We start from the raw sequence: 21,193 nt of genomic DNA on the forward strand, positions 1-21,193 counted from the left end.
GGCTGGATTCAGCTGGAGGAAACCAAACAAAACCCCAGGAGGCAGGCAAGGTGGGGAACAATGAATTCATGCCCATCTTGCCCAGAGGAGTTTGTCAGGGCTGACCTGTCTGGTAAGTGCTCACCAGGGGGGTGGGGAGGGTCAGCAAGGGAGGGGACTTGGCAGAAGAGCTCCACCAGGGACCCAAGTCAACCTTGGCAGGGTTGGGCTCAGATGACAACTTCAAGCATCCCCGGAAGCATAGCCTCAGGCAGAATCTCATCATTTTCAAACGCCTGTCATTTGACCAGTTTGTGGGAAAGAGGCCATCAATGTGTAACACCTTTTTCTGTCCTCCCAAGTGCAACTATAAAATGTGGAAGAATATTCACAAGAAAAACTGGGCAGGGATTATTATAAATGGCATGGACAACAGCAACACTTCACATCTCCTCCTTCCCTGATGGGGCTGGGCCACAGATGTCCAAATGCAGCTGAAACACAACAGGCGAAGAGTTCTTGACACCCTTCAGGGCCCTGCTCAGGCAGGAACCAGATGTTCCCAAGGCTGCCACCTCACGGCATGATCACAGTACTGAAACCACAGACAAAGTGTGACCCAAAAGAAAACTGGGAATACCACCCTTTCACTTCTCTTCATGTACAAAGTTGTGCCCAGATGCTGCACCCCTATACCTGCCTCAGGGACCTGGGGACACTGTGTAGCACCTGTTGGTGTAGCAGGGCTACCTTGGCCATGGTCACCTGGTGAGGTCCTTCAGGGAGTCCCATTCTAGGATATCACTGGAATGGACATCGGGACAAATGGGCTCTCTGGCATTACCAACCCCATAGGATGCCTATGGTACATGCAGTCGAGGGAACAGCTCAGATGGGTGGATTGCAGCTCTCGTGCATGCACCACAGCCCATTTGTTATCCCAGAGAAAATGCATTTCTTCAACTTCAAGGACAGAAAAGGCAGAATCAATATTTTTCTCTGTGCTCTCCAATTCCCTGCTTCTGCTCTTTGGCTTTCTGCCAGAAGACACTCATAACCATAGCTGTGCAATGTGGGGATAGAGCCCTGCTTTTCAACAGGGGCTATTTTTCTTCTGAGGAGAAACTTGGCAATGCCTGGACACATTTTAGTGTCACAATGGCAGGGGGTGCTACTGGCATCTAGTGAATAGATGTCATGGATGCTGCCTCTGCCCTACAGCCCACAATACACAGGAGAGCCCTCCACAATACAGGATTGTCTCGCCTCTATGGCCATAGTGTGGAGGTCAAGAAACTCTGACATAGGGGGAAAAAAAAAAAAAAAAGGATTGCTCACGAAAAAAATCTTATAGCCATAATGAAAGAAGAAGCTTCGTGTCACCACGGGTGGGTAGGATCTCTTAAAAAATGCATAAACACAGGAAGATTTTCTTCTAAAGCCCTCCTGAGTACTACCTGCAATGGGTGAAGTGGTGGCCTCCCTAATGATGTATGTATTCTGAACCTATAAATGTAGCCTTATTTGGAAAAAGGATCTTGGCAAATGAAATTAAGTTAAAAATCCCAAAATGAGAACATTCTGGATTATCCTGGTGGATCCTAAACCCAGTGGCAAGTATCCTTACAGGAGAAAGACCAGGGAGACCTGAGACACTCATACATGTAGAGAAGGCCATATGTGAAGATGAAGGAGAGATTGGAGTTATAAAACCACAAGCCAAAGACCACCTGGAGCCATCAGAAGGTGGAAAAGGCAATGAAAGATTCTCTTCTAGAGCCTTTGGAGGGCTTGCGGCCCAGCCGACACCTCATTTTCAGACTTCTAGCTCCCAAAACTGTGAAAGAATAAATTTCTGTTGTTTTGAGCCATTAACTTTGTGGTGATAAGTTATAATGGCTCATAAAACTAATACACTATGCAATAGACAATAGACTTAACTTTTATTCTTTCTAATGGGTAGAACTGACTGATTTAAATGTGACTTCCAAATGAATTTTTGAGTGTTTTATTTACAAGTCAGTGTGTTTCTCATGACCTAAAGATTCCATCAACCAATGGTAATGTTTAGTATTTTAAACAGAAGAAAGTAACATTTGGTATATGTACCAGACCCAACATGTCTTCAGAGAGAGCCTATTCTCTCAATGAGATGAAAAATTTTAGGCAGAAAATTCATAAGCTTTAAAAGTCAAAGTGTACAAGGGCATTAGAATGTGTCTTGAGAAGTTCTCATGTGAGCAGCAGACAGAAGTAAAATCACATTAACCAAGCCCTTAGGACTCTCTGGTGAGTGATAAAAACTCAATTCCAACTAGCTTAAGCCGTAACCAAAAGTTTTTAAATATTTTGTAACAGAAAAGCACAAGAGGAGAAAAACAGATTCAAGTACAGACAAACCCAGGCATTCAAAGTATGCCATATGAATCCCATGGTGCCAATTCCCAGTTACAATGTCCTCTGCTAGGCCTCGTTTTTGGACAGATTCTACGTGGTGAAGAGATAGCTGCAAGTAGCCTCCAGCTCACATCACCCTTTGAGCTCATGGCTGCAAAGAAGAGAGATTGGCCCTGTTTCTCTCAGGGTACATTGCAATGCCATTAAAGGTCACTAATTAGGTGCGATTGGGTCACTTATAGTACCCAGGACCAAGAGGATGTTGTACGCCCGTGCAGGCTTATTGGGTCACCTGCCCACCTACAAGAAATGAGAAATAGAAGCCAGGTATATTAGTTTCCTGTGGTTGCCGTAACAAATGGCCATAAAAACTTGGTGGCTTAAATCTGTTTTTTTTTTTTAATTTTTATTTTTATTTTAGCATCTTATTGGGGTACAAATGTTTAGGTTACATATATTGCCTTTGCCCTACCTGAATCAGAGCTTCAAGCATGTCCATCCCCCAGACGGTGCATACCACACCCATTAGGTGTGAATATACCCATCCCCTCCTCCCTGCACCCACCTGCCTGACACTGGGTAAATGTTACTATATGTGCACATAAGTGTTGATCAGTTAAGAGCAATTTCATGGTGAGTACATGTGGTGCCTGTTTTTCCATTCTTGTGATACTTTACTTAGTAGAATGGGATCCAGCTCTATCCAGGATAATACAAGAGGTGCTAGATCACCATAATTTTCTGTGGCTAAGTAGAACTCCATGATATAGATATACCACATTTTATTAATCTGTTCATGTATTGATAGGCACTTGGGTTGTTTTTACATCTTTGCAATTGTGAATTGTGCTGCCATAAATATTCTAGTGCAGATGTCTTTTTTATAGAATGTCTTTTGTTCCTTTGGATAGATGCCCAGTAATGGGATTGCTGGATCAAATGGTAGTTCTACTTGTAGCTCTTTGAGGTATCTCCATATCACTTTCCGCAGAGGTTGTACTAGTTTGCAGTCCCACCAGCAGCGTATGAGTGTTCCTATCTTTCCGTATCCATGCCAACATATAAATGTTTTGGGACTTTTTGATAAAGGCCATTTTCAATGGAGATAAATGATATCTCATTGTGGTTTTCATTTGCATTTCTCTGATGATTAGAGATACTGAACATTTTTTCATATGTTTGTTGGCCATTAGTCTGTCTTCTTTTGAAAAGTTTCTGTTCATGTCCTTTGCCTCCTTTTTAATGGAATGTTTGATTTTTACTTGCTGTTTTTCCTGAGTTGTATATAAATTCTAGTTATTAGCCCTTTATCGGATGTGTAGCATGTGAATATTTTCTCCCATTCTGTAGTTTGTCTGCTTGCTCTCATGATAGTTTCTCTGGCTGTGCAGAAACCTTTTAATTTGATTAGGTCCCACTTATTTATTTTTATTGTTGCTGTGATTGCCTTTGGGGTCTTGTTAATAAATTCTTTCCCTGGGCCAATGTCTGTAAGAGTTTTTCCAACATTTTCTTCTAGAATTCTTATAGTTTCATGCCTTATATTTAAATCTGTCATCCAGTGTGAGCTGATTTTTGTGAGAGGTGAGAGATGTGGGTTCTATTTCAGTCTTCTACATGTGGCTATCCAGTTTTCCCCACACCATTTACTGAGTAAGGATTCTTTTTCTCCATGTATGATTTTGTCTGCTGTGTCAAAGATTAGATGTCTATATGAGGATGGATTTATATCTGGGGTCTCAGTTCTGTCCCATTGGTCTATGTCTCTGTTCTTGTGCCAGTACTGTGATGTTTTAGTCACTATAGCCTTGTAGTATAGCTTGAAGTCTGGTAAGTTGATGCCTTCCATCAAGATTGCTTTTGCTTAAGATTGCTTTTGCTATTCAGGGTCTTCTCTGGTTCCACAGGAGGCATAGAATTATTTTTTCTAGATCTGCAAAAAATGATGTTGGCATTTTAGTAGAGATTGCATTGAATCTGTAGATCAACATTTTGGGTAGTATCAACATTTTAACAATGTTGATTCTGCCAACCCATGGGCCTGTATGGCTTTCTACCTGTTTATGTCCTCTGCTGTATTCTTCCTCAGTGTTTCGTAGTTCTCCCTGTGGAGATCTTTCACCTCCGTAGTTAAATATGTTCCTAGGTATTTTTTTTCTTTGTTGCTATTGTGAAGGGTATTGAGTCATTGATTTGGTTCTCAGTTTGACTGTTGTTGTCGTATAGGAATGCTACTGATTTCTGTACATTAATTTTGTAACCTGAGACTTTGTAGAATTTGTTTATCAATTCCAATAGTCTCGTGGCAGAATCTTTGGAGTTTTCAAGATATAAGATCATATTGTCAGCAAAGAGAGATAGTTTGACCTCTTCTGCTGCCATTTGGATGCCTTTGTTTTCCTTCTCTTGTCTGATTGCTCTGGCTAGGACTTCCAGCACTATGTTGAATAGAAGTTGTGATAGAGGGCAACCTTGTCTACTTCCAGTTCTAAGCAGCAATGCTTTCAATTTTTTCCCCTTTCAGTGTGATGTTGGATGTGGGTTTATCATATATGGCTTATATCATTTTTAAGTAGGCTCCATCTATGCCTATTTTGTTAAACGTTCTTATCATAAAAGGATGTTGAATTTTGTCAAATGCTTTTTCTGCATCCATTGAGAGGATCATACAGGTCTTTATTTTTGCTTCTATTTATGTGTTGAATTACATATATAGATTTACATATGTTGAACCATCCCTGTATCTCTGGGATGAAGTCCACTTGGTCATGATGGCTTATGTTTTTGATAAGCATCTGAATTCGGCTTGCTAGGATTTTGTTGATAATTTTTGCATCTATATTCATAAGGGATATTGGTCTGTAGTTTTCTTTTTTTGTTGCATCATTTCTGGTTTGGGCATCAGGGTGATGTTGGGGAGGATTCCTTCCTTCTCAATGTTGTGGAATAATTTCTGCAGGATAGGCACAAGTTCTTTTTTGTTGGTCTGGTAAAATTTGGGTGTGAAACCATCTGGTCTGGGACTTTTCTTTTTAGTAAGGTTTTTTATTTCTGCTTCAATTTTGGTGCCTGATATTGGTCTGTTCAGAAATTCTATTTTTTCCTGATTGAGACTAGTGAGGCTGTGTGTTTTTAAGAATTTGTCCATTTCCTCCATGTCTTCAAGTTTATGTGCATAGAGTTCTTTATAGTATTCATAGATGATATTTTGTATTTCCATGGTATCAGTTGTGATCAATATAATTTTATTCTTTCACGGTTCTGGAGAGCAGAAGTCAGATCACTATCACTAGGCAAACTAAAGGTGTTAGGAGAGCCATGCTCCCCTACGAAGGTCCAGGGGAGAATCTATTCCTCACCTCTTCCACCTCCTGGGGACTGCCAGCATTCCTTGGCTGTGGTTACATCACTCTAACCTTCAAGGGCAGTCTCTTCATATTTCTTTCCACTCCATCTTCACATTGCTTGCTCATCTGCATATGTATAATCTCCTTCTGCCTCTGTCTTATGTGTACATTTGCATTTAAGGACCACCTAAACAATCTAGAATAATCTCCCAATTTCAAGGTCCCTCATACAATCACATCTTTACCACATAAGGTCACATTCATAGGTTCCAGAGATCAGGACACAGATATATTTTGGAGAGCCATTTTATAGTCTATCCCACTGTGTCACTGGAAATACTGTCTAAATCACAGGAAGTTGAGTCCTGACAATCCCAGAATGAAAACAAACAAGCAAGGCAGTGACAGACTCCCCTTACATGCTAAAGCATGGATTCTGTCTCAGTTAACCCTGCTGCTATTTTCTAAACACAATGAAATCATCACAGATTTGAACCACCACATAAGCCAAACTCTGTTTCATACCTGCTTTGCCTTTATGGTGGCCTAAGCAACAGATAGTGGTGGAAACAGTATGTTTCATTTAATGCTCACATTCATGATCATGTTCATGGTGCTCATGAACCTTGACCATTCACCGCTGTTTCTCTGTGCAGATATGCAGTGACTGTTGACATGCAATCTCAGAGTAGAAGCATCAAAAGCTGCCATGATATTAACACTGGACACATTTAGACAAAGCCAAGCCTTTAGAAGTTAATATAAAACCAGCCACTATAAAATTCACATGCTAGCATAGCAGCAAACTGTGTCAATGGCGAGAAAAATGATACACATCCATTTGTTCAGCAATTTTTCCCTGGCCTGTCCTAGGCTCCAGATGAGAGGGAGAGAAAGGGATCCCTCAATAAACATGAATTATAATGTAGAAAAAACTTTCAAAACCAGGTTTTAAATTTTGCCTAGGTTTTCCATATGTCTGTTTAAATGTATTATCCTTACTGATACTATACATACTGCATATAAATGCAGACCATTTGGGAAATTACAGTAAAGTATAAAAAGGAAAACCCAAACCACTCACCACATGGAGATGATCACTTTCTAATTAATTTATTTCAAATAGTAAATTTAACTTAAATATAAAAATTCAAAGAATTTGAGGACAAATTTAAAGAATGCCTAAACTTCATATCAATATTTCTCCAGCATATATAGCAACTCCTAAAAGATTCCCAAATGTGTCACTAAAGAAAAAAAAATTATAAACACATAGAGTATGAGGTCATAAGACTGTCATTTACTTGTTAACCACATTTCTTTATAGCATATATTTACGTTTCCAGGAGGTATAATATTCTATAAAGCAGCTAGAAGAGAGGCTTTCAGATGTTCTTACTACAAAGAAATGATAAATGCATGAGGTGCTGGATATGCTGAATACCCTGATTTGATTATTATATAATACATATGTATCAGAACATCAATTTTATCCCACAAATATGTAAAAATATGTGTCAATAAAAAAATTTTAAAGAAACACATAAAAACTATTTAATAAGAATCAGAAGAAACAAATAAAAAAAACCCTCGAAAATTACAAAGTTTAACAAATCCTATAGAAAATATTTTGAAAAGAACAAATTATGAAATTTAAGCTTGCTTTTAGCATGATTCTCAAAGAGATGCAGAAAGCAAACAGTGAGCATTTCTCAGCAAAATATCCCATTTATAAGAGAGGAATCACTTGGGGAAAACAAAATAGACATCATGGAAAATTATTATATCACAAACTATAATAAAGCCTAAGAAAGTACACATAAATAAAGACTGTGGTCTTTATGTTCCACCCAAATTTGCTGGCTTCATTCCTTATACTCAATTACTCAAAATCATCCTCTGTGTTTTATATTTGGAGCACAATTTTCTTGTATATCTACTTTCTCTTGTATACTTATTTATCTTTATTTTTCCTATAATTCCTAATTGTATTTCTATTTTTCTTATTGATAAAAATAATCTTCATATAACTTACTACTTTTTCATTGTAAAACTTGTAATTTGTATAAAAATACCTACTTTCAGCCTAAAGCCATTTTTATGGAACCCTCTAATTTCCTTCTTCATATCTTTTGATGATCTCTCTATATACACAAGACATCATCTTTGTATTTTCTATGAATTCTTTCTTGATCTGTTTTGTCTTTTCCATGTTATCCTTTTCATGCTTTATGGATACAACATCATCTTTATGTCATTTTATAACTGAAGTTAAACATGCACTCAATTCATAAAGAAATCTACAGAAATTAATTAAAAAATAGACACCCTCTATGTTGTAGCTCATATCCTATTTGTTCAAAATGAGAGCTTCCAGCTCTTTCACTGACTTACTTTTGTACTTTGTCAAATCTCTACATAATCAGGTTTTATTGTTTTTTTTAATTTTTTTCAGTTAGAAATATTATTTACTAGCTCCTTCTAAACTTCTATTCTCCATCAACTCAGATACATTCTCCCTTGTCTACTTCCTCAGAATTGATTTATCATGATTCTGCTTGGATATGTAGTATTTACATCTTTATAACTAAGCAAATTATATTGACAAATGGGTCATGAATTAAGATATGACTGTATTTTGATCCTCAAAACAATTTTGCTTTTCCTGACTAATTGTCTCTTGTTTGTTTCTTTTTCTATGCAGTTACTACCTATTTTTCTCCCACACCCAACTGTAGGTCTCCAGTTTGTCTAAATACATTGGAACACTTCAGGTATCCCATTATTGTGAATCTCCTGGAAAGATGTCTTCTGCAACTGTATCATCTGCTCCAACCTGGACGGGTTGCTCCCAAGGCCTGCAGCACAAGAAGCCCACAATTATCTCCTTTTGCCCTCATCCTGGGAATGTTTTTCTCCCTCTTTCTTCTATTGAAGCTTCTATTTCCTGGGCCTAGTGTATTAACCATATACTGTTCACATATTTCTTCTCATTTTCCATCACTTAGATTTTATTCAACTGTCTGGGAAATTTTATCAAATTTATTTTCTAATTTCCCATTGGCATTGGCATTTTGATGATCATATCTTTTTAAAATAAACTATGAAGGCTTTTTAATTAACTGAGTATTTCTTTTTGTTTCATGGGTGCAATATCTTCTCTTATTTTAGAAGACACTAACGATAATTTCTTACCTCTATTTCCTCCAAGTTTCTTGTTCAATTTGGGTCATTCTCCGTTTTTCATTGTGGACACTGTAAGAACATTAGCGCTGTGCACATGAGTTACTTTGTAGATGAGCCATCATCAATCAGTGCCTGTTGCTCTGGATGGGATTTACTGCATTGGAGTGACTGCCATTATCAATATTCTTAAGACTGTAGTCGTATGCTGGTTAGATACCAATAAAAATGTACCCAAAGGCCCATATAGAAAAGGCCTTTTCTTCTATCTAGAGTATTTTGTTGCATACTTGCAGTTGTGGAAAAAAAAACTATAGACACTCCAAGTTATGCTACTTCCACCAAAGAGTCTTCTGTTAGAAAGAGTTGTTTTTTCATTCTCTTAGGTAGATTAGGGGTAGGTGTGGGAGGGTGAAGACAGGGATTGATCATCTCGATCAATTCAAGGATTGCCCTAAGTCAAGGATGGGGTGAGTATTGTGAGACTCAATATACTCCCGATTCACCCTGGTTTCTAGGTCATGGCCATTCGGGGATTTCAAGAAAGAACTCACTGGGTATTTATCTCCTCAGCCCTATAAGAATGTGGGAGATTCATTCCACTCTGTTTTTTTGTTTTTTTGTTTTTTAGAAATTTAGCTGTATACACCACACAATATCAAAGTTTGGCAAATATCTTCAGAAGACTTGGTCATGCATTTGAAGCCCTGGACCTTCAAAGATTCTTTAATTTGCAAATACACTTCACTGTGACTGCCAAAATACTTGCTAGTTTCTCTGAGTAGCAGCCATCTTCTGGAGGCATCACTTATATGTGAACCCAAAATAGTTTTATCTTCTATTTTTTCTTGTGGGCTTAAAACACTTAAAAATTACCCTCTGTCCTCAAAGTAGTATATCAGATGAGAGCCGAGGTAATCATGAGCCTTCGATCTTCCATCTTTTCCTTGTGATTCCTCCTGATTCTTTCTCTCATGTTCACAGATATTTTCCTTTCATATAACTTTATTATAATTTAAACGTTTTGTTTTTGATGAATGTAAGATCAGTATATGGGTTCTCTTTACCCTCTTGAACCATAAACTAATGGCTCTAATTTAAAATTGCCTTTAATTTCAATGCTCTTTTATTCAAATGGTGCTTGACAATTTTTAGGCAAAGAATTGCATGAATTCTCTGGAGTTCAAATGTGAACTAATTCCCTATATAGTCATACCTATTTTCTCATGAAATAGATTACTGTTAATAGGGAACTTACACATGAGGAACTCACCTCTGTGTGATCTAGAACACACGTAAATAAAAATGAAGTATCCCCAAAAGTTGAAAATAGAGTTTAATTTCAAAAATTAAGCTGTATAATCAACCCATGTAAAATCATTGCAAAGATCATGTAGTATCATTTGAGAAAGGCAGAATAGCCCCCAGACCAGTAAGAATTGACATAAACTGATTAAACATTGTGATCTAATGAAGAAACAATATATAAACTCCTACAGGCTAGCTATAAGAGCATAACAAAAGGAATGTTGGCAGATATACGTTTATCAAGGGCAGCGCCCATCTCAGCTCTGTCCACGGTGACTCTACCCAACTCCATCACAGTTATGAATAAAGTCAGGTGACAAATGGCTCATGTGTGCAAAGGGCACCAAATCAAGAATTTCAGTCTATTCACTCCAGAGAATGATAGGCTGATGTTACTCATGTTTTTTTTTTCATTTATATTTCTCCCTTGCTTTTAATTTTCATTTGTGCCCTAGGTAACTGGCAGACCAGTTGGTAGAACACACTATCTCTTACCCAAACAAGATATCATTACTTCACTTTGAAAGCAAGAGTTTTCCTGGTGTGTTGGCTTATCTATTCCTGGCAGCCTGTTGGAAGGGCATGCGGGTGAGGGAAGGAAAGCAGGGCAGAGAGCTCTGAGCACACCCACCATTCAGCAGCCGTGGCAGGCACTCGGCCATTTTGAAATGGAAGCAAAATTGCATTTTAGATAAGTGGAATGAACCTCTCCCTTCATCTAGAAGCCTGTGATGGCCAGACAGTGTTTGCTGTTGGCTTACAGAGATTTCCTGACCTCATTTCACCAAACTAAGTGATGCATACGACTAAGAAAAATATTCATGCATCTTCAATTCTTCTGTTTTTGAGGCCACAGGTAAAGGAGAAACTGAGAAATGGATAAAGAGAGTTATTAGAAACTAAGGTGTGCACAATACAACAGAACACATTCGATAATAAAGTGTGTATTTCAGTTTTTTCAAAGACATAAAACCACTTTACTTCTTCGGTGGTAAAGACCATTGTCAGAGTCAGCAACATCAGGAAACCCTAAGCAAGAAGAACTCATCTCTCCTCACAGAACAGGGCCCCCGTCCCCGGCTGCTGTCACTATTGGCTGATCCTGGGTCTCACCTGTCCCCTCCCTGGAGAATGGCTCTTGGCTGACGAGTGCCCCCTCACCAGGGTATGTCACCAAATGTTCTCAATTCAGCAGCCCATAGCTAATGACTGAAGGGCAAAGGAGAGTCGGGTATAAATTGCCACTGCCCTTGCCTCAAACAGAATCAGCTGTGACTTTAGTCACACTGCACAGCTGGCCCTGGGATCAGCTGAGAACAATCCCTTGCTTCTTTTCCTTCTCTACTGCATCCTTCACTTCCTACCTCCTGAGAATGTGCCCTAAATAAATCACGTGGCTCATGAATCGCTGCCTCAGACTGTTTCCAAGGCACCTGGCCTAAAACTCGTATATAAATATGACACTTACAAATGAACAGTTATATTCCCTCTAAGCCATATATCAACTCTATGTAGTATGGCAGCCAGTGCAATGAGCACAATAAGGTAACACATTAGTTAGTGATCAAGCAGCAATTGTCCGCAGGCACCCGGTACCCCCAAGTCTAACTCCTAGCGCTGCCACATACCAGCTGGTGATCTTGGTTAAATCTCATAAACTCTCCAAGCTGCAACTCTTCCAGCATAGAATACTGAAAAAAATACCTTCCCCTTCGTGCTGGTGGAGAACTATCTGAGCAGATGCTCGCAAAGAGCCTAGAACAGATTCAGGGCATGAGCGACACTGCCTGCTAGTATTATGGCTGCTGTCACCAGTATTCATGAGAAATTAGGTCATTAAAGTTACATCCAATAAGTGTAACACCATGTTTCAAATTAGTAGGGAAAGTTTTCCTTAAAGGAATAGGAATTCAGGCATCATTTACACAATGACAGAAGAAAGAGCGAGTGGATGGATGATACATTTTAAAATTTTAATGCTGACAGGGACTGTAGGGATAATCCAGTCTACTCTTCTTCCTGACTCTCCACTCCAAAACATACTGTAGAGAAAATTGAGGTCCAGAGAGGTTAAGTGGTTTGTTCAAAGTATCCCTGCTTGTTATTTACAGAAATGTTAGAAGCGTGCACAAATCTGTTTGTGTGTAGTAAAAAATTAGAAGGGAAGGGTGGGGTAGGGTGGGGGAAGAACAGGTGACAGTTATATACATCCCTAGGGGCTAGTCTTGTCCATCCCAGCACTGTCTGGGAGAAAATGCCAATGCCTGCCCACGTCTGAATGCCCAGGTTTTCCACTTCGTCCTGGGTGTGCAGACAAACCACATTTTCCGGCCTGCCTTGCAGTTGGTTGAGGCTACGTGACTAAGTTGTGGCCAATGGAGTTTGGGCAGTAGGGATATATCACTTCCTGGCATGGCCCAAGTAGATCTCCTCCACATGATCCGCCATTCCCTCTATCCTTCCTCCATGCCTCCTCTGGAGGTGTGGGTTAAAGACGAGATAACATAATATAGAATATTTTAGGTTCCTAAGTGGCAGCACAGAACTGAGCCCTCACAGACTTTGCACTGGACTGTCTTGTGAGGGAGACATAAGTCTTTTGCATGTGAATGTTTAGCTATCGGGAGTGCAGGGTTTTTTAACAACAGTTAACTAAATTTGGCTAATCTTCTCTGGAACCAGCAAAATTTCAGTCCTCATGTATGTAAAATATATATAAGCAACTATAAATCATCTGGGAAGTTATGAGAAAAGGGGGATAAATGTGTTTGAATAAGTGAGTAGATAAAACAGCTTTTGATGGGAAATTTTCACCAGGAAAGCAGATGTAAGAGCCTAATACCTAGGAAAAAATGTTTGCACTATCTTATGTTCCCAACCCACAGCTCAAAGTCTTCTGGGATCCACGTAATTGTTGCACAAGGAGTCCAAATAAACACGTCAACCCAATATTGACAAACTTAAAAACATTATACTACATCATATTGTGTTCACTCATCCATTCAGGAAATATTCACTGAGAACTTGCTAAGTACTGGGTACAATAACAGGTCACAAATTTTTTCTTAAAGGGGTTAGTATATGTTTTAGGTTTTATAGGCCAGACAGTCTCTGCTACCACTGGCCAAGTCCGCTGATTAGCAGTCATAGACATTATGCAAAAAAAGTGGGTATGTCTAGGTTACAATAAAACTTTTTTAAACTATGCTCATAGGCCAACAACATGCAAATGAATGGGTGTGGCTGTGTTTTGATAAAACTTAACTGTGATCCAACCACTTTAGTTTGCTAACTCCTGAAAGATTTTGATAAACATAATCTTTACGAACCTTCCACTTCTACAACACTATGATTTTAAAAACATATGGTAAATAAAAGCAAAAAAGAAAGTTTAGAATCATATTTTTGAGAGCTACAGGACAGACCAGTCTTTCCTTGCTCAATAAATATGAAACATAATTTAAAAAATTAATCAATGTAAATATCTCGTTGGAATAGTTATTCTAAATTATTAATCAATATATCATTCTTTAAATTATACAGAAGAATTCCAACAAAGGGTACTTATATTATAGTGTTATGACCCATTAGAAAGGGTATTATAAATTGACTCAATTTATTTTTAAATTTAATTTCATATTAATAAAAGAAAGTAATTTAAACTCAAAAATCCCAGAAGCTTCTTTAGAAATGGCCACTAAGGATTCATATTTGTGTTCAGTTATATATTAAGGTACATATGAATAAATATAAAGAGAGAAATTCCCTAAGCCTATCAAGATCTTATAGATTCAATCAATACCACAAACTAGAAAAATGGCTTCTTCAAAACATGTGGAAACTGAGGCAGCAATCATCTAACACAGGGTTCTCATCCTTGGCAGTAATGCCATTCAGAGCTGGGTAAGTTTTTGCCACTCGGGGAAGGGCTGCCCAGGACATTGCAGGATGTTTAGCACCATTCCTGGTCTCCACCCACTAGGTGCCAGTCAAAGCCTCCCTTACCAGTTGGGACAACTAAAAATGTCCCGGGATAGTGCCAAATATTCCCAGAAGGTAAAATTGCCCTCAGTTGAGAACAACCAGTCTAGAAATTGACTCAAGTTGAAATTCAATTCCCCAAACCCGGATATACAGGGGAAAAAAAAAGATTAATATCCAATTTCGCTTTCGAGAGAATTCTCTGCCAATATTGATCATGTAGTCAGAGAGATTTAACAGTTTTCAATTTAGAAATCACAGAGAGGCAGGTGGAAAATTGGAATAAAGATCTCAGTTGTGCTGCTTCTTCTAGTAGGTGTAAGTGAGACATAGGCAGTGAATTCCTTTTCCTTAGTAACAAAACAATATAAAAATGGATGTCGAGCTATTTCCCAAAAGAACTCTGGAAGGATGGTGAGGTTAAATGAGCTGCAGTCCCTTGTGTTCTTCAGACTCTGTTCCACGAGTGTCCACCTCGGGCCACCCGCAGTGGGATCCCCAATGGCCACACATTGTGAATCAGTCCTGCAGCCAACTGCATGTTTCTATTTTTCAAAAACCTTTGTTCTTGTAAAATAATCTCCATGATCAAGGCAAGAAGAAAAGCGATGGTGAAGATTTGAATCTGTTATTATGACATGAAGTAGAAAAAACACATAATGGTCAACTATCACTGTGCCTGAAAATGATTGATTTTTCAATATGTAATCACTAAATTTCAGCACAAAGGGAGTTGCAAAGAAATTCATCACAGCCTCTGAGTGGAAAGGCACCTTAAAATGATATCACATTAATATTTTATTCTCTAGTCATTGATGAAAAACAGGTTTTATTTCCTTAAATTAAAAGCAACTCTTGATCTTTCTCTTTAACATATTAAGACGTATATGTTTGAAAATCAGAAGAAATATTCCAGATAAAGGCATTTTACTTCATGGTATATCTATATGTGAATATTCTTGTGGTGATGCCAAGAGATTTACCTCAAATGACTCCCCGTTGGGATAATACAATGATAATATCCCACTTCCTGCTCAAACCTTCACAGCTCTAGCCATTCCCCTAGCGATGTTTCTAGTTTACTAGGAAGACAAGATTCTCTTGGGCAAAAGGTAAAAGGCCTCTGAACCTGATTGTTCCCCGTATCCAATTCACCGGGCAATCAGTGAGTGTTCTCATTCTGAAGCCACCCCACAAAAGTCCATTTTTCCCATCGCTGAATTTCAGCATGGTTCTACAGTACGAGCCACCATGCACAGCGATGCTTTGACAGACACAAGGTGGGGACCACCTTGGCCTGCGGGAGGATGGGGAGGGGTGTCCACTGTCCTCCTCCTGTGGCTGCTCGACTTAAATTAACACATTGGATCCCAGGGGAGAAAGCAGTGGGATCTCTAGAATTCTATGAAGATCACTAAACAGAAGGGAAAAGGACCATTATTCAAAATCTGCTTTCTCACCACTGATGCTAAACCAATGTCCAGGCAGGAGAAGAATTTGGGGCAGAGGAAAAGTGTAGAACAGTACTGAGAAGAGAGGTGATTGGTTCGTAAGCAATGAATGTATCAGAGTCAGATGTTCCTGTGTTGTCCTAGAATCCTGCTCTGGGCACACTTAAGGTGAGAGTGCTTTAGGATACATCTTCTAGAAAGCATCCTTTAAGGCTCTAGTCTCCGGGTTGTGTTGCTTTGCTTTTCTTGAATTTAGGGACAAACATATGAAGCTTACCTTATGATCCATAAAAAAGATTAAGAAAGAGTAAACATATTATTAAATACCAAGGGATTAGAACTTGCACAGGCATTTGTTTTGACTCTACCGCCTACCAGGTAACCTAATCTAATACTCTAATCTAATATGGAGAATACAAAGAGAAATAAAACACTCCTCAGAACACACAGAGTGAATTTCAATACAAGGCAGTAAGTGCTAGTCAGAAATAAAGGCTGTGAGACACCTCAGAGGGTGGCCAGCCATCCAGGGTGACAAAGAGATGATGCTTCAGGTGAGACTCAAGGATCAGTGAGAAGAGAGGACAAAGGTGTCAATATTTAGGAGAGGATGGCAAGAGCAAATGCTTAATGTTGGGAAATACCCTATGGTTTGGGAAACTATAAGCAGCTTGACCAGACAAGGTAGAAAGTGCCCCAGGTGATGGGGAGAGACACAGGTAATGCAAACTGCCACCTGCAGTAAACTGTGCCGCCCTGCAGAGGGGCAGGATCAAAGGAAGCCTTGCCTGGAGCTAAATGAAGGCCACAGCTGAGCCGCGCTAAATTCCCATTCTCTCTACTTCTCCTGAAATTGGGCTTCCTCCTCGATCTTAGTTTTCTCATTTTTCGACATTCAAAAAATACTTTCCCATCTTTGGAGAGAGAGGAAAGGAGAAAATTATTAGCCCGAGATACACAAATTAATCCAGATGATCCTTGTTAGAAAATAATATTTCTATGAACTAACGGAAGGCACACAGGTTGTAAACGCTCTGTCCCTCCCGATCTGCACTGGCCAGTGGGGCAGCACCGCCGCCTGCAACACTGGAATTCCGGCCAGTCCAAAGGGAAATGAGCGGAAGTGCGAAATACACACTGGAGCTCGGAGACTTGGTACCAAAAAAAGGGGCGGGGAGGGGACATAACATATGTCATTAATTTCTTATACTGATTGTATGTTGAAATGACAATGTTTTGGACATAATGAGGTAAGTAAAATACATTCTTTTAAGCAATTTCCCCTGCTTCTTTGTACATTTTTCAATGTGACTACCAGATAATCTTAAATTACCGATGTGGCTCACATTCCGCTGCTATCGGACAGCACTGTTCATAACACCAGTACAGCCCTTTGTTTACCAGAGTGGTTATTCCTTTTGGTTACCCTTGGAAATGGCCATTTAAATTAAAATGAAATATTCATAGAAATCAAGCAGACCTTGTTCCTGTAATAAAAACAAGGATGTCATGAAGAATTTCCAGCTTTCTCTCTTTCCCAGCTAAGTAAACAGTAGGCTACAGAACTGTGCTCACAACCACAGAATGTGAAAAATGAAAGTTGCACTGCCTTGCACCAATGGTACATCAATGTTTGACACCTGTTATCATAGCTGAGTTTTCAAAGCCACCTTTGGGAAAGTCACTGTCTTCTCCACTGGCCCTACGTGAGCAGACCGAGCTCTCACCAGGGGGTGATGCTGGCTGGCTTTCCACGTTCCAACAAGAGCCCTTGAGGTCCATCAATAACCTAAACCTGACTTCCACCAAAGGCAGTCATAACAAATGGAAGCATTGACCAAAAAAATGCAATTAGTTTCTTGGCTCTCACAATAATACCAAATATATGTGTGCTAACAGCAAATACATCTCCCAATATTTTGCATCTATTTATTTTGACATATTGTCAAGAAAATTTACAGGAATATAACTATAGATGGTCATAAACCCTTCATCTAGATTACTCCTATATCACATTTGCTTTATTTTTTTCCTCTGCACATCTGGGTGTAGTTTTTGCATATGTACATATGTATATAATAGTAATTTTTAAATCATTTAAGAATAAGTTGCAGAAATGATACCTTTTACTCCTATATATTGCAGTAGGTTTTTCCAAAGAACGATAAGTTTCTCCTACATAACAATGTTACAGTGATAAAAATGGATAAATTAATATTAATACATTTCTACTATCTTACATATAGACATTCAAATTTTACCAGCTGTTCCAATAATGCTCTTATAGCAAGACAATACTTTCTGTTCCAAGATTTAATTTGGATTAAGCATTGCTTTGATCATCATGTCTATTTGTTTGCCTTTATGATAGAATAACTCTTCATTCTTTTTGTACCTTTTATGACTTTGTGATATTTAAAGAGGCCAATTTTTTTAGGATGTCCCTCAGTTTATCTAATGGTTCCTCATCATGAGGTTATTGGTTACAATTTTGGCTGGAATGTCACAGAAATTTTGTTTCATCCTTCTCAGTACATCAAATCCCTGGACTCTGTCTCATTACTCAGATGTCACTTTCAACTACCTGGTTATAGGGTATTTGCCAGTTTTCTTCACTATCAAGTTACAAGTTTTACTCTTGTAATTAATAAGTATTAGATAGGTCAGCACTTTGACACTATATAAATATCCCAGCTATCATCAAACTCTGACTCACATATTTTAACATCCATTGATAATTTTGCCTAAATCAAGTTTTTGTGTGATGGTTGCCAAAAGATAATTTTCAAATTAAATCATTCCTTCAATATTTATTAATTGTATTTTACAGTAAGAAATAGCAGTCCCTTTTGCCTCATTTATTTATTCATTTATTTTTTATGTTTGTATATAGTCACAGATGCTTATTTTATTTAACCTGTTATAATCTATCACTATTTATCTTGACAAACAAATGGTCCCAAATTTCTTCAGTGAGCCCACTTTCAGCTGGTTCCTAGGTCCTTTTGACACCTTTATCATTCTTTCAATATTTTTTTAATTTCTGAAACAAGATCTTCCAGTCTTATCTGAGTCTCTCCCTGCTCAGCCCTGGAATTAGCCATTTCTCTAGTTCCTCTTAGTAGAGAATTATATTTAGAAACCAAGTACTGTGCATTATGTGTGTTCACTGCTACTGGGATACCAATGCTGCTAGACTCTCTCAGCCGACAGAAGTTAGAAACTAGAAGACAAACAAATCTATACATGTAAACATATATTTGTACACACACACATATATATGGCTCACTTTTTAACACATACAACAGATAGTGTATTATACCATGAAAATCAAAATGAGAAAAATACGTGGCTCCTCTCTATTGAGAGATCTGCATTTTTATGAAAGATTGTCTGCAATAATTTTTAAGATGGCATTTTGATTAAATTGCTCCTCTTTCTTTAATTGACAAATAAAAATTGTATATATCGACTATATGCAACATGATGTTTTGATATATGCATACATGTTGAATGGCTAAATCAAGTTAATTAACATATGTGTTATCTCACATGCTTATTCTTTGTGGTAAGAACACTTTAAATCTGCTCTCAGCAATTTTCAAGAATACAATATATTATTATTAACTGTAATCACCATTTTGTACAATTGATCTCTGGAACTTATTCCTGTTGTCTATCTAACTGGAATTTTGTATCCTTTGACCAACATCTCCCTAATACCTTCCCCCGACCCCCAAACCCCTGGTAACCACCATTCTACTCTCTGCTTCTAAGAGTTTGTCTTTTTTTTAGATTCCACACATAAGTGAGATCATGCAGTATTTATCTTTCTGTGCCTGGCTTATTTTTCTTAACATAATATTTTCAAATTGCTGATCATTCTGATTTATTATTAATAAATTCATAATTTTACCAATCAACCAACTCATTTAAAGACAACAGTTATAGGCCAGGAGCAGTGGCTCATGTCTGTAATCCTAGAACTCTAGGAGGCCAAGGTAGGAGGATTGCTTAAGCTCAAGAGTTCGAGACCAGCCTAAGCAAAAGTGAGACCCTGTCTCTACTAAAACTAGAAAAATGAGCCAGGCGTCGTGGAATGCACCTATAGTCCCAGCTACTTGGGCAGCAGGATTGCTTGAGCCCAAGAGTTTGAAGTTGCACTGAGCTACAATGATGCCACTGTACTCTACCCAGGCTGACAAAGCAAGACTCTGTCTCAAAAAAAAAAAAAAAAAAAAAAAGACACCAGTTACATACTAAATTTCAATAGAAAGACAGCTCATTGCCAGCTGTGATACAATAAAACATAACAACATTATGAGACATCATTTATTATGAGAACTTTTAAAATTCAAAAACAGTAAACATTTGTTGAGAAATTAGTATGCTTTATCTCTTTAGCAAGTCTTACTTAATTTTCACCACGATAGTATGGGGTTGGTGGTGATCTGCGGCCATTTCACAGATGAGGAAACCAGCAATTACTAGGAGTCATGGGGCCGGATCACACATTTTGACCTATCAGTCTGCAGAGCCCTTGCTTTTTATCAGTATTAGCTTTGGTAGTGGGATTGGCTTATTTTAAGCCCCTGATGAGTAACAGGTAGACCTAATATTAAAATCTAGCTTTAAAGTTTCCAGATATTCACAAGTTCCAGCATTACAGAGAGAATAAAATAACATAAGCTTCTCTCCAATTACTTCTTAGTGTTCTAGTGCACGAGATGATATTAAAATTGGTTGAAGAATTTTCACCAAACCATGCGCAGCCCAAGGATTCTGCATGGTCCACAGAGTCCACAAGTAGTTCCAGAATTGTGGTGAGGGAAACATCTGTGTCTTAACCCTCTCCTTCGCCAGGAGACCCTGGTTATCAGAGCCTTCTAAAAGACAATAGGGCAAAAGTGGGTTTTGTGATTTGGATCTGCCACTAAAATGAATATTCTATTCAGGCCAAGGATCTTAATTAAGTTCATTCTCCAAACTGCAACAACAGGAGTAGGTAAAAACTGCATTTTTATCTATTATCATTTATTCTTTGCTATATGTGGCTCTTAACCCATGTATTCATATTCATGTAGTTATAAATTCTAAAGAGGAAACAAAGCTGTTTTACCAGAATCTGATGGCTGAATGCATCAAACCAAATAATCAGTGATTACTCTAACTGTGGGGAAAGGAATGCTACCAGAGCTTGAGGTAATGCTCCACAAATTGTCTACCATCTGGGGAAGAGAAAATCGGGATCACATTGCTGAAACCAAGAGGGTCACATGGCAGGAGGCAAAGGCTAAATGGGAATTAAAGAAGGTGCTGACGCATATCAAAGAGGGCAGCCAACAGTCCGGCAGCCTGAACCTCTGAGGACATAAAGCCCTGTCTGGTCTTGATTAATGCCTTTACATACACCTGTCTTCATCCTCTCAAACAGTGAGTGCATTGGGATGGAAAATCAAAGCTTGAGAAAAATAAATCGCACCTACCTGGATAAGAGACAGATCCTCAAGCTTCAACCTGAAGAGGTAGTTTCTACAAAATACAAAA

General features: G+C 38.5%; 1 protein-coding gene across 1 annotated transcript in view; it reads right to left on the bottom strand.

Annotated features, from left to right (window-relative positions):
• SEMA5A (semaphorin 5A) overlaps positions 1–21,193 on the bottom strand; it is a 320,624-nt gene that overhangs the window by 194,957 nt on the left and 104,474 nt on the right. Inside the window, exon 4 of the mRNA XM_045566609.1 lies at positions 21,133–21,178. Coding sequence (XP_045422565.1) covers positions 21,133–21,178 — 46 coding nt within the window. The remainder of the gene's footprint in view (positions 1–21,132; positions 21,179–21,193) is intronic.

Source organism: Lemur catta, chromosome 12 (assembly GCF_020740605.2).
Source record: "Lemur catta isolate mLemCat1 chromosome 12, mLemCat1.pri, whole genome shotgun sequence".
NCBI classification, from domain to species: Eukaryota; Metazoa; Chordata; class Mammalia; order Primates; family Lemuridae; genus Lemur; species Lemur catta.